At 44.7% G+C, this 14,619-nt stretch overlaps 1 protein-coding gene across 1 annotated transcript in view; it reads left to right on the top strand.

Moving 5' to 3' along the window:
- The window catches only part of C5H16orf87 (chromosome 5 C16orf87 homolog), a 36,649-nt gene extending 27,585 nt beyond the window's left edge, over positions 1 to 9,064 (top strand). Inside the window, exon 4 of the mRNA XM_042277376.2 lies at positions 8,722 to 9,064. Coding sequence (XP_042133310.1) covers positions 8,722 to 8,798 — 77 coding nt within the window. The 3' untranslated portion in view covers positions 8,799 to 9,064. The remainder of the gene's footprint in view (positions 1 to 8,721) is intronic.
- The last annotated feature ends 5,555 nt before the right edge of the window (positions 9,065 to 14,619 follow it).

Genomic DNA, 14,619 nt, shown 5'->3' on the forward strand with positions numbered 1-14,619 from the left:
GCGAGCTCATTGCAGGCCTGGGTGCATAGGGAAGCAGGCTGAGTAAGCTATGAGGAACAAAGCTTGAGAGCAGTGTTCCTCCACCATCTCTGCCTTTGTTCCCTTCAGGTTTCTGCCTGACCTTCCCCTAATGGACTGATCTGGGACCTGTAAGCCAGATAAACCCTTTCTTCCTAAGTTGCCTTTGGTGATGATGTTTTATTACTGCAGTAGCAATGTTAACTACTCAACTCAACTTCATGGTATTCTAAAATATTTTTGGGAGCAGTTTGAGGCTTGAGTTTGCTCTTTATTAGTTTTAAATATGAACCATTTCCCCCACTGTAAGGATGCCTTGAGCTGTTGTATCACACCATTTCTAATTTTCCTCTTAGATTTTATTTTTATTTTGTACATGTAGGTGTATAGATGTACATTAGTGCAGGTGCCTATGGAGGCCAGAAGAAAGGCCTCAGGTCCCTGGAGCCAGAGTTACAGGTGACTGTGAGCTGCCCAGCATAGATGCTGGGAACTGCAAGAATAGCAAGTGTTGTTAACTGCTGAGTTGTCTCACCAGCCCTCTGAATAGAACACTTAAAATTTCTTTACAGAGGAGAAGCCAACACAGCCCCACCCCTAAACCAAAAAGCTATTTGCATTTGATGCTTTCTGGGGGAAGGAAAATCAGTTTTCACCAATGGCGTATCACTATAGTATCAACCCCATTCTGGTATGGGCTCCATGCTCAGGTGTAGTTGGCCAGCACAAAATGGACTCTTTGAAGGCAGATATTCTCTGTGTTCCATCAGTCTCTCCCAAATATAACCACACAGAGACTTAATGGTTATAAATGCTTGGCCAATAGCTTAGGCTTGTGTTTAGCTAGCTCTTAACACTTAAATTAACCCATAAAGCACTGCAGCTTCTTTACCTCATCTGTGAACTTCACATGTTGCTTCTTCTAAGTCTGGCTTTCGACTCCTCAGACTCTGCCCTTCTTCCCAGCATTCTTTCTGCCTAGCTATTGGCTGATCAGGTTTTTTTGTTTTTTTGTTTGTTTGTTTGTTTGTTTATTTGTTAACAATGAGCAACACAGATTTACAGTGTACAAAGATTTTCCCACAGCAGACCCCGTATTTTTTGTGTGCTTTTAGTTCCGTTATTTTTTTCTTAGTGATTTGATTTTAATTTTTGTTTTGTTTTTCAAGACATGGTTTCTCTGTGTAGCCCTGATTGTCTTGGAACTTGCTTTTTAGACCAGGCTGGCCTCAAACTTACAGAGATCTGCCTGCCTCTGCCTCCCAAGTGTTGGGATTAAAGGTGTGCTACCACTGCTTGGCTTAGTTTGTCTGTTTTGATTTTCCTTTTTTTTTTTTGTTGTTTTCCCTTTTTTGGTTTTGTTTTCCTTAGAGAGACAGAGCAACACACACACACACACACACACACACACACACACAGAGAGAGAGAGAGAGAGAGAGAGAGAGAGAGAGAGAGAGAGAGAGAGAGAGAGAGAGAACATGAAGTTGGGGAGGTAGGGGGAGGATCTGGAAGAAGTTGAGGAAAAGAATATCAAAATATATTGTACGAAAAAAGACTTTAAAGAAAGGTGAGGGCTGGAGAGATGGCTCAGAGGTTAGGAGCACTGGCTGTTCTTCCAGAGGCTAAGTTCAATTCCCAGCACCCACATGGTGGTTCACAACCATCTGTGAGATCTCTGGTGCCCTCTTCTGGCCTGCAGGCATACATGCTGGCAGAACATTGCATACATTAAAAAAAAAAAAAGGTAAAAGCTCTCAGCCATTTGTTAAGTAATTGACAGTAAAATGTTACTAGTCATCTAATATACAGGTCTTTTGAACTTCCTCCTACGTGACTGAAACTTTATGTCCTTTGAACATCTTCCACTAACTCAGCTTACTTAATCTCCATTTTATCTTTGTTGTCACAAATAGAATCTTACTCTTTTAAATACCAGTTTTCGTGTGTGTGTGTGTGTGTGTGTGTGTGTGTGTGTGTGTGTGTGTGTGTGTGTAATGCTCACTTTCTTTACCTATTTACCAGACAGCTTGATTCATATCTTGGTTATTGTAGATACTGCTTCAGTGAATTTGAGAATACAGATATCTTTTCATTTTATTACTCTCTTTTTCATTGGCTTAATACAAGAGGTGAGATTGCTAAATCATATAGTAATTCTATTATTAGTTTTTTGAGGACCCTCCATGTTTAAAAAAAATTATGTTAATTTAGCCTGGCCGTGGTGGCACACACCTTTAATTCCAGCACTTGGGAGGCAGAGGCAGGTGAATCTCTGAGTTCAAGGCCAGCCTGGTCTACAGAGTGAGTTCTAGGCCAACCAGGGCTACACAAAGAAACCCTGTCTGGAAAAACAACCAAGTTATGATTGTGTGTGTATATGTGTGTGTGTGTGTGTGTGTGTGTATGTGTGTGCGCTTGCGCGCACGCGCCAGAGAGAGACAAAGACAGACAGAGAGAGACAGACAGACAGAGACAGAGAGCGCCTTGTAGGAGTTGGTTTTCTATTGTATGGCTCCCAAGTATCAACTCAAGTCATCAGGCTCGGCAGCAAATGCATTTACTGTTATGGGAATTCTGTCACCGGTCCCATAGCCAGTTGAGTGGTTTGGTACAAGAGGTGGGGTTTTCCTTGGGGATGGACGTGACTGAAAGAAAAGGCGAGGTGGAGAAGTGCTGGGTTTTTCCAGTGAGGAATGAGCTGTGGCAGAGTTCAATAGGTGATCGATTTAGATTCCCCATTTGTCTTGAGATATTTGTGCATGGATTATAATTATAATAGACAGTTAAATAATCTTCTGACATCCTTTATCAATTTTCCTACTGAGTCATCTCACCCAGGAGCCTCCATATTGTTTTCCAGAATCGTTGTTCTGGTTTACATTCTCACTCTGGTGTGCCAGGATTCCCATCTCTCCACATCATGCCCGCACTTAACGCTGTTTGTGTGATAGCTGCAGTAACAGGTGCACGATAACACCTCCCCCAGGTTTGATCTCATTGACCTAATGATTGACACTGAGCACCTTTTCAAGTACCTGTTGGGCATTTGTGTGTCTTGAGAAATGTTTGTTTTGGTCCTTTTCCTACTTTTTAACCAGGTTATTTGTTTTCTTACTACTGAGTTGTTTGAAGTCCTTTACATGTATGTCTTGTAGATATTTTTTCTCATTCTGTGTGTTGCCTTTCATTTTGTTTTCTCTGTTGCAGTGCAGAAGACTTTTAGTTTGGCGTACAGCCTCTGTTTCTGCTTTTGTTGTGTGGCCAAAACACTGTTAGAGTCCTACGCCGAAGCTTGTCCTCGGCTGCTTCTTGTCCTCGGCTGCTTTCTAGTCTGGGGTCTTATGTTTCAGGTCTTAACTAGTCCATTTTAAGTTGATTGTTTTGTGCGGTGTAGCTTCAGTTTAATTCTTTGGATGTGGCTATCCAGCTTCCCCTGCTTCGTGTACTGAAGATCTGTCTTTTTCCATTGTATTTTTTTTTTTGGTGGCTTGTTGGAAATCATAACATGCCTTAGAGGTGTAGTTCCAAACTATAGCAGCAAAGTGAATATTGAAATAAAGCAAATCACATCTTTGTTTCCCAGTCTATATAAAAATAGTTTTCATGTTATTGTAGTCTAAATGTACCAATAGCATTATTTCAAAAATATGTACCAGATGTGGTGGAGCACACTTTTAATCCCTTGCACTTCAGAGGCAGAGGCAGGTGGATCTCTGTGAGTTGAGGCTAGCCTGGTCTATATAGTGAGTTCCACATTAGCCAGAGCTACATAGTGAGACCCAGTCTCAATCAAACACACACACACACACCCCAAAACAAACAAATAAAAAAAAAAAAAAAAGTTTCTTAATCTACAAATGCTTTATTGCTAGAAAATGCTAACGATCATTTGAGACTTCAGCAAGTCATCTTCATTGGTAGAGGACCTTGCCTTGATGTTGGTGGCTGCTGACTGGTCACAGTTGTATTTACTTAAGTTGGGGCAGCATGGATTCTTACTTCAGCATTTTACTCACAATAGACTTTTTTTTTTTTTTGTCGGAGCTGAGGATTGAACCCAGGGCCTTGCACTTGCTAGGCAAGCACTCTACCACTGAGCTAAATCCCCAACCCACAATAGACTTTCTTTAAAAATTGGAATCAGTGCTCTCAGATGCTGCTACTATATCAACGGACACATACTTGAATTAAAAAACATTTTTAATTATGTGTATTGTGTGTGGGTATGTGTACATGGGTGTAGGTGCCAAGGAGGCTAGGACATGGGACCCTCTGCAAGCTCATTGGGTGCTCTTAAACACTCTGAACCACCTCTCCAGTTCCCCAACCACTCGTAACGATTTTATTTTCATTTTATGTGTATGAGTATTTTACCTGCATGTATGTATGTGCACACTGTGAATGTTTGGTCCCCCCAGAGGCCAGAAGAGGGTATCAGGATCCCCTAGAACTGGAGTTACAGATGGTTGTGAGCCACCATGTAGGTGCTGGTAATGAAACTCAAGTCCTCCACATACGCAACAAGAGCTCTTAACCATCAGGCTCTCTCTCTCTCTCTTTTTTTTTTTTTCAGTTTCTTTTTTTTTTTAATTTTATTTATTTTATTTTACAATACCATTCAGTTCTACATATCAGCCACGGGTTCCCCTATTCCCCCCCTCCCACTCCCTCCCCTTACCTCCAACCCACCCCCCATTCCCACCTCCTCCAGGGCAAATCCTCCCCTCCCCCCAGGACTGCGATCAACCTGGTAGACTCAGTCCAGGCAGGTCCAGTCCCTTCCTCCCAGCCCCATCAGGCTCTCTTTAGCCCCCATGGAATTCTGTTTTAACTCTGTTGAGAGCATCTTCACCTGTGGTAGATTCCATTTCAGGATACCACTTGCTTATTTTTAAGAAACAACTATCATAAGGGCTGGAGAGATGGCTCAGAGGTTAAGAGCACTGACTGCTCTTCCAGAGGTCCTGAGTTCAGTTCCCAGCAACCACATGGTGGCTCACAACCATCTGTAATGAGATCTGGTGCCCTCTTCTGGCTTGCAGTCATACATGCTGTATGCATAATAAATAAATCTTTAAAAGAAAAGAAAAACAACTATCACGTTTTTTAAAAGACTTATTTATGTGCATGTCTGTGTGAGTTAATACCACATGTGTCCAGGTGTCCATAGAGACTAGAGATTAGATCCCCTGGAGGTGGGGTTACAGGTGGTGATGAGCCACCAGATGTGGGTACTGGGAATCACCAGCACTCCTAACTGCTGAGATGTCTCTCCAGCCCCTACCAAAATCTTACATTGTTGTTGTAGTAATTCACTCACATCTTAAGTTCTGCTTCAAGTCAACTATGAAAGTTGGAATCAGCTTCTCCCAAATTCTTCCTGATACTTTAACTATCTCCCATGGATCTTAATGGCATCTGAATCGAATCCAGTGGAATCCACAACTCTAGCACCTTGCAAAATTTCCTATGACTTGAAAGTCACACTTGCTCCTAATCTCTGTTCTGTAAAGTGGATGTGAGAACAGTCAAGTAAACAGTCATCTTGCACATTTTTATTGTCACTCTTGTGCATTGTCAGATGAGCAGTGATACTGAGCATTAGATCTCAACAGTGAGCTCAAAAGATTCAGAATATCATGCTGTAAACAATGTCATCTAGGTCTTGTTTCATTTCCATAGTACATGGTAGATCCATTATGTATTGCTGTGGAATAATCCTCTTGTACACTGTAAAGATTTGTCACTTGAATTGGCTTAATAAAATGCTGTTTGGCTAGTAGCTGGGCTGGAAGTTAGGCGAGAAAGCCAAACAGAATTCTGGGAAGGAGAAAGGTGGAGTTAGGAGTCACCAGCCTGATGCAGAGGAAGCAAGATGAGAATGTTGTACTGAGAAAAGGTAACCAAGCCATGTAGCTAAACATAGATAAGAATTATGGGTTAATTCAAGTGTAAGAACTAGTTAGTAATAAGCCTGAGCTACTGGCCAAGCATTTATAATTAATATTAAGCCTCTGGGTGGTTATTCAGGAATAGGCAGGCAGGAGAGAACTGTCTGCCTATAATGTATGTCTTACAGAACTTTTTCAGAATGATAATGGGCATTGCCTTAAATGTAGTTCCCAGTTGTATTGCCCCCCCCAGTGTCAGCTAGCAGATCCTTTGGAACTTTGAAGCCAAATATTGATGTCTGTAGAGATATGAAAGTCCTAGACAGCATTTTGCAATAGAAGGCTGTTTATTACTACATGGAAAAATCAGTGTATTGTAGCTACCTTCGTCTGTGATTTTAGCTAGCTCTTCTCCCTAGCTTGCTGCACTCACTTTGTCATCTTGTTTTTGTTTTTGCTTTTTGAGAAAAGGTTTCTCTGTGTAGCCCTGGCTGTCCTGGTGCTAAGCCTGTAGACCAGGCTGCCCTCGAACTTAGAGATCTGCCTGCCTCTGCCTCAGGACTGCTGGGGTTCTTTAGCGTGCCGTCACTGCCTGGTGTGCCTTTGTTTTGGACTTGGATTTTAAACCTCCTGATCCCACCTCAGCTGGCTTCAGCCTTCTCTTAAGCAGCTTTCCTACCTCTTACTAGAGGAACGTTTCCTCATACTGTACAGCATGGTTAGCCACTGGTGTTCTAATTTTTAGTCTGTGTGGCTATTTTCATCTGAACTTCAATCAGTTCTAGTTTTTTATTTAATTAGAGAAATGCATGAATCTTCCTTTCACTTGACCACCCAGAGGGCACTGTGAGCTGCTAATTGATTTTATTATAATGTTGTCTCAGAATAGGACCAAGAAGACAGAAAAGAATAGCCAGATAGTGGAGCAGTTACAGCACATGCATGTTTCTGCCATCTTGTGTGGGTATGGCTTGTGGAGATCACAGATCACACCAACACATAGTTATATTGAAAGTTTGAAATATTGCAGGAACTACCAATATTTGACAAAAGAGGTACATATTCACCACAGGGTTGCAACGAATCTTCAGTATGTGTGTGTGTGTGTGTGTGTGTGTGTGTGTGTGTGTGTGTGTGTGTTGTATATATATGCATACACATAAACATGTATATATGTGTTCACTTGCCTGTGTGTTGTTTATATGTTAATACATGTGTGTATATGAGGGTGTCGGTACACTTGCCCATGCATGTGCATCTGTGGAAGCCACAGGTAGGCATTGAGTGTCTTCTTACTGACCATCCTTATTTTTTTTAGACAGTCTCTCACTGCATCCAGAAGTCACCCTTTCTGGAGCTTGACTGGTCAATGAGTACCCAGGGTGTACTTATCTTTGTGGCCCAAGTGCTAGGGTTACAGATGTGAGCCACCACACCTGGCTGTCGTGTGGGTGCTGGGGTTACAGATGTGAGCCACCACACCTGGCTGTCATGTGGGTGCTGGGGTTACGGATGTGAGCCACCACACCTGGCTGCGGTGTGGGTGCTGGGCATCCAAATGCAGGGCCTCATGCTTGTGCAGCAGATACTTCACCAACCCAGTCATCATCTCAGCCTCCAATCTCCCATTTCTGAAGAAAATATCAGGGGGTGGGGCACAGGGAGATGACTGGGGAAGTGTACTTGCTGTACGAGCATTCTCTGAACGCTGGGCGTGGCTGCAAGTGCCTGTAACAGCAGCACTGTGGAGGGGAAGAGAGAGTTACTCAGGCACACTGGCTGCTAGACTAGCTCCAGTTTTTGTGGGAGACCCTGTCTCAAGTATAAGGTGGAGAGTGATGGAGCAGGACTCCTCCCTTTCATGTTCTCTGGGCTCTGTACCCACACACAGGTGCATACGCTTGCACATATGTGCGCACATTACACATACAAATAATAAACATTAAAGCATGGTGACTCATACATGTGATCCTAGCACTCAGGAGTGTGAGACAGAAAGATTGCTGTGAACTCTAATCCATGCTAGGTTACATAGTGAATTCCAAGCCAACCTGCAGTGGGCTGTGTCAGACCCAAATCTTATCTAAAAAATAAGGATCTGTGAAGTGCAGTAAGCAAACAGCATGCCAGTGTTTGCTTGCCGTCTTTGGCTTCTCATGCTCTGTGTTCTGTCCACTGACCATGTTCTGTCCTAGCAGTGCAAAGGTTACAGAAGCTTTGTAATGTCATTGGAAATCAAGAAACAGGAAATCTTGGGGTTGGAATGATGGCTCAGTGACCATGAGTACCTGCTGATCTTCCAGATCACCCAAGTTCAGTTCCCAGCACCCACACAACCATCTGTAACTCCAGTTACAGGGAATCTGATGCCCTCTTCTAGCCTTGGGGGTACCGGGCACACAAGTGGTGCACAGACATCCATGCAGGCAAAACATCCATACACATGAAATAAAAATGGAAGAAATGTGATACCTCTTATTTGTTTTGTTTTGTTTTCTGTTTGAAAATTGTTTTGGCTTTTGGAGGAGTCTTCTCTGCTTCCATTATTAAAATTGCTTTCAGTTTCTGTGCAAAATGTCATTGGAATTTTGATAGGAACTATGTTTATCTACTTATGTTTGAACAGTATGCTTTAAATCCATTATATCCAAGTCCATAAGCATGAAATATCTATTTATTTGTGACTTTCAATTTTATCAGTGTTTTCCAGTTTCCAGGATACAGATCTTTAATTCCTTAACTAAATTTATCTTTACCTATTTCATTATTTTTATACTATTTCAGTTTTTTGTTTTTCTTCTCTTTCATATAGATTGTTCCTGGTACAAAGAAAAGCAACTGATCCAGGAGTGGTGGCTCACATCTGGAATTCCAACACTTTGGAGATAGTGGCAGAAGGACCAGGACTTTGAAGCCAGACTGTGTCAAAACTTTGACCCCGAGGCTGGAGAGACGGCTTAGTGGTTAAGAGCACTGGCTGCTCTCCCGAGGACCTGGGTTTGATTCCTAGCACTAATACAGTGACTCACAACTGTGTGTAACTTCAGTTTTCGGGGATCTGACTCCTCGCCTCCACAGGCTCCAGGCACACATAATATACAGACATACATGAAGGAAAACACCCAAACACATTAAATAAAAACAAAGAACTTTGACCCTGTGTTTAAAACAAAACAAAACAAAACCAAAAAAAAAAAAAACACCACCACAAAACCTCAACTGATTCTGTATGTTTCAATTTTACTGAAAACTTTTGTTAATTCTAGTTTTCAATCATGCTCTCTGCAAATGGTTAATAGTTATATTCTGATTTTAATGCTTTTTCTCCATCTGATTGCTCTTGGTGCAACTTCTAGTTTTGTGTCGAGCAGAAGTGGTGGGTGGTCATCTTTCTCTTGTGAAGATCTTAGAATGGGACCTGGAGAGAGATTTCAGCAGGTAAAAGCATATACTGTTCCTGCAGAGGACCTGAGTTTGGTTCCCAGCACCTGAATCAGGCGGCTCACAACTGGCCTCCATGGGCATTTGCACACGTGTGCTACACATAAACTCAGGAGGCACACATACATACACATGAATACAAGGAAAATGATAATAATTAGAAAAAGAAAAAAACTGCTTAAAGTAAAAGCAGTGACTTCCTTAGGCAGGTGATGGGGAAGGGACCACAAAAGAGAGCCTGCCAAGAAGTCCTCGGAACAGCTGAAAATATTTGACTTTATCCTTTTAGGGGGTGGCAGGAAGTTCCACACAGTGTGGTTTAGTCTGGGATAGTCTACATGACAAGATGGAAGAGTCAGATGCTGGGTAAAGATCCAAAGCACAGATGGGTCCTTGACTCCCTGTCCCAGAAAGAGAGCAGGATAGAGAGAGAGCTGCAGAGGGGCATGGCTGATTTTCTCAGGCTGTGGGAGCTGACCACTTATAGTGTGGTTCTCAACCTGTGGGTCACAGCCCCTCTGGAGGTCGAATGACCCTTTCACAGGGCCATCTAAGACCATTGGAAAACACAGATATTTACATTATGATCCATAGCAGTAGCAAAATTACAGTTACAGAGCAGCAACAAAATAATCTTATGGTTGGGGTAACATCGTGAGAGCTGCTCACCAAGTTTAAAGCCTCTATTCACATTACCCCACTTAGAAACGACCTCCACCTTTCTCTTAGCCATGGAACCAGACCCGGCAGCAGGCCATTGTCTGCCACACCCCCTCTCTGTGCTACCCTCTCTTTACCCTGGGGTATGGGACACTGCTGATCCCCCCGTAGCCCGTCATCACTCTCTTGTCCTTGTCTCTCTGAAAGACCCTTTCTCCTACACAACAACACTCCCTATCCCCAAATACATAGAGGCCTAAAACCCCCTCATTCATTGCCTCCCACAGGCAGGACTCCTAGTTCCCACACACTCCTCACACAACACTCTTGTCTTGGGAGTTAAACCTAATGGGTCCTTCTGCCTGGTCCAGAAACCTTAGACAAATTAATGAGACCACAGTCCCCAACCCCTGTGCTCTCCTTTAGTCCATCCCCGCCAGCACCACCTATTTTCCCGTTTTCAACGTCAAAGACCTTCTTTACTGCTCCCCCGCCCTGTCTCCCTTCCCCTGGGACTCACTTGTCCAGTCCTCCACAGCTTCCAAGACAGCCACCACTTCTTTGGTCAAGCCCTGAAGAAGATCTGTCTTCCCTAGACTTCCCTCCTTTCTTTCTGCACTGTGGGAATGATCTTCTCTTCTGAAGCCCAACCCACCAGGAAGATCCCTGCCAATCCGCAGCTCTCCTCAGTGCTCTGGCTTCCTGGGGCTATCGGGTGTCCAGAGAGAAGGCACACGTATGCACCTCCCACTGTTCACTCTCTAGGTCTCCCTCCCCTCAGAGCCTCTCCATTCCCCCTTTGGTTCATTCAGCAGCTCTCCCATACCCATTACCCAAGACACAGGGAGGCTTCATAGCCTTCCTGGGCCTCTTTAACTTTCCCCATGTCTGGATCCCCAACTTCTGCACAGCACAGCCCCTCTGTGAGGCCACCGAGGGGCTCATAGAGGAACCTCTCCTCTGCAGTCCCAGCAAAGCTCCACAGATCAGCTGAAACGTGCCCTGTCCTGGGCCTCTACCCTGCAGCTCCCAGACCGCTCAGACTCTTCTTTCTTTCACTCCACTTAGGGCAAGCTCATAGCCCTTTGTCAAGCAGCAGGAGGTGCCTATTTCCCCATAGCTTATTTGTCAAAACACTGGCCCCATCCTTACAAACCTTGGCTAACGCTTTGTTCCACATTCTGGAAGTTAACACAGTTTCACTACACAACCTGCTTCACGTACTTACACACTTTATAGTTACATAGGGATCTCTAAGTCATCAAGCCTTCCTCTCCTTACCTGCACCTGGGGTGCAGATCCTCCATGCCTGTCTTCTGGACCCCAGCCTCACCTTTGAACCCTCCCCTACACTCAACCTTTTACCCATCACCTCTTTAGCCACTGACTCGTACCACCCCCGCAATGAGATCCTGGGTCTCACCATGAATCCCTTCTCACACATCCTTGAATACCTTGATTATCCCACATACCATGGACTGGTTCATATGGCAGTTCCAACAATGCCCCCCCCCACATGCAGCTGGATATGCCATTATCCAAGGACCTCGCCACTCCCCCACCCCACACACTCTCATTGAGGCCAAATTTCTTCCCCCACCGCCGCCGCCACACCTTCTCTCCACAGGCAGTGTGAGAGTCAAAGTTATGTTTTAAATTTTAATTACTGTGTCTAAGAGATCCATGAAACAAAAATGTCTCGAACCTTTAAGCCCCTTGCCCAAGGACAGATACTTCCTGAAATGCCAGAAAGTATTGTTTATGGAAGATAACAAGCCACATGTTTTCACTGCTCCCCTAAACAAGTTTGACCCAACTGCACCAGATGTGCTTAATCACATGTAGATGGGAGGTTTATGGGTAGGAAATAGATCAGTGTCAAGATGTATGCTTGCCTGATTGGATGTAGGGGGAGATATGCAGGCATGAAGTACGTCAGGGTATATGGTTGCCCCGATTGGACCTGTTGGGAAATATGGTAGCCTATGGGTTTGCCTTTTTAAGCTTCTGCAAAATGTGACTCGTGGCCATTTTCTGGGAACCCTGGAATGGTTCTGGCCAGAATCCATCATCCTGGCCAGTATTTAATTAATGCTTGCTTAAAATTTGGCTCAAAAATTGTGGACCTGGTCTTTTTCTCATGTTCTCAGGTCTGACAGCTCTCATCTGGGCCTTCACCCTGGCCAGAGACAAAGGGGTTAACATCTATGCTGACTCCAAGTATGCCTACAGCAGCATCCACTCCAACACACTGGTCTGGAGACCTGGGATTCTTAACCCAGTGCCAAGGCCACTCATACAGAAACTCCCAGAGGAAGTATTGCTGCCCACCATCCCGGTCGCAATGGTACTCTGCAGGGAACATCAAAAAATAGACACTGTATCTCCCCGGCTGATAAATGGTGGCTAGCCTGGCCAGGGAAGCTGCCCTCAGCCACCAGGACCTGGAGAGACAAAGCTAATCCCCACACCCTATAGTGGTAATACATACATTAAACCTCAAGCTCCCTGCCCCCAGCACACCCGAAGTTCTTACCTACACACTCCCTATTCCACCCGCTAATCGGACTCTCACATTCCTCAAACAATACCCAGTCTGGCCCAGGCAGGAAGCTCTCCCAGACCTGAGACTTCTGTTTGTGAACTAACCTTAGGCCATCACCTTCCCCACTCACCAGACGAGAGGACTTCTGCCAGCTGCAGGTTGGCTTGACACTTATGTCTCTGGAAAAGGGACACAAATATCTCTTGGTTCTAACCGATACTTTCTCAGGGTGGGTGGAGGTTTTTCCTATCGCCAACAAAAGAGCCTCCTCCACCATTACCCAGCTCCCTCTCTCTGCAATTATTCTCCTCTTTGGCAGGGGAATTCCCCCTTTGGCTTCTCAACCTCAATTCAGTCCAGTGAGTTCTCTTCAGTTATCTCCAACACCTCATTTCTTTTCTTAACATACACTGGAAGTTCCAGGTCCCTTATCATCCACAGTTCTCTGGAAAGGTGAGAAGAACTAACTGACCTCTTAAGAATACTGACCAAACCTTCCCTAGAACTGAAATTAGACTGGATAAAACTTCTTCTAGTCCGTTTGTGAGTCTGCTCCCTCCCCCCAAATCCACACACCTCAAGCCTTTTGAGGTCATGTGTTCTCCCTTGGGGCATTTACCTCCCCACCCCCTGCAGATACCATCTCAATTCCTATCATTTCTCAGGAAGCCGCTATGGAAAAAGAACATACTTCCTTTTCCTAGCCTCTTTCCCCACTGAGGAGGGAGACTCAGCCCTCCAGATAGGAGACCTGATTTACCTGGTAGAGGCCTACCGCCCCACCCTGGGCCTCAAATGGACAAGACCCTACAAAATTATTTTCCTGATCCCCACAAATGCCAAACTAGAAAAGCATTCATCCTGGATACACCTGTCCCACCTTCAAAGACCTGTCTGCTCATACAGAGCAGTCCCCACTGTACCTACAACACTAAAATAAGATCCCTTCTGTCCCAGAACAGAACTGGGCCTACTACACTAAAACTCAGCTCCACTCTGTCCCAGAACAGCCTGAGGGAACTGACCCCAATGCTTATTCTGTCCCATCCTTCCCAAAGGACTTCCAGAATGACCTTAATTGGAAGCCACAACCTGTCACCATCTGGGACTACCCTCAGGTAGGACTTGTGGCCCCAGGGAACTTTTATCCAGACACTCCAGACCAAATCCAGTTTTTCTCCATCTGCCTATATTTCCTTCTCTAAGCCCCATTCTGTGACATTCTGAAACCCCTGGACCTTACCATTTAGCTATATTATGGCTTTTCTCAGTGGTCCTGCTGTCTATGATGACCCCCATCCATGACTGGGGTTGTGGGGAGAAGCTCCTGGTAATCTTTTACCTGATTATTGTTTCATTAGGTGCTACCTGGTGCTTCGTCAGAACCCCATCTTAATTATAAAATCCGTCTTCTCTTAGTCTCACTCCTACCTCTGACCTACCCCTGTAAAGCATGTCTGAAATCTTAAAAGAGAGGTCACCCTGTTCCAGAATCATGGGTAACAACACTTTTCCTCCGTAGGGAGGAAACTACGGCTTTTCTGTGGCTCTCAGTAAGACAGCCTGCATGCAGGAAGCCCACTTAGTGTCTTTTCAGATGGTGCACGACTTCTTGGCAATGACAACCTAATTGTACCAGTCTTGTCATTATCCTCATTGATGGGAACAAGCCACATTGTAGCTGTGTGCCCTAGGGCCACAGTCCTGTTGTTGGTGACTATAGGCACACCTGCTAGTCCTTTCTGCAGGACCGACCTTGTTCCAATATGTCTCCCCAAGTACCTGGGAGGGCCCCTACCCCCAATGATTACATCGAATCAGTAGCTAGAACTCCCAGGACATCTAGCTGGACACGGACTAGACAAAAAAATCAAGAAATAATATAATCAAGTTTTTTTAAAAACCTCACAAACTGAACAAAGTGGGATTTTGGCCTCAGTTGGGTAGCTAATGGCGAGGATCTCCCTCCAAAGGCCACCCTCTGCCTGGAGGTGAGAGCTGTCACCCTCCTGCTCCCATCCATCCCTGGGATACATGTGGAGTCCCAGTTCCTCGCTCCAGTGC

This window comes from Peromyscus maniculatus, chromosome 5 (genome assembly GCF_049852395.1).
Source record: "Peromyscus maniculatus bairdii isolate BWxNUB_F1_BW_parent chromosome 5, HU_Pman_BW_mat_3.1, whole genome shotgun sequence".
NCBI lineage: Eukaryota > Metazoa > Chordata > Mammalia > Rodentia > Cricetidae > Peromyscus > Peromyscus maniculatus.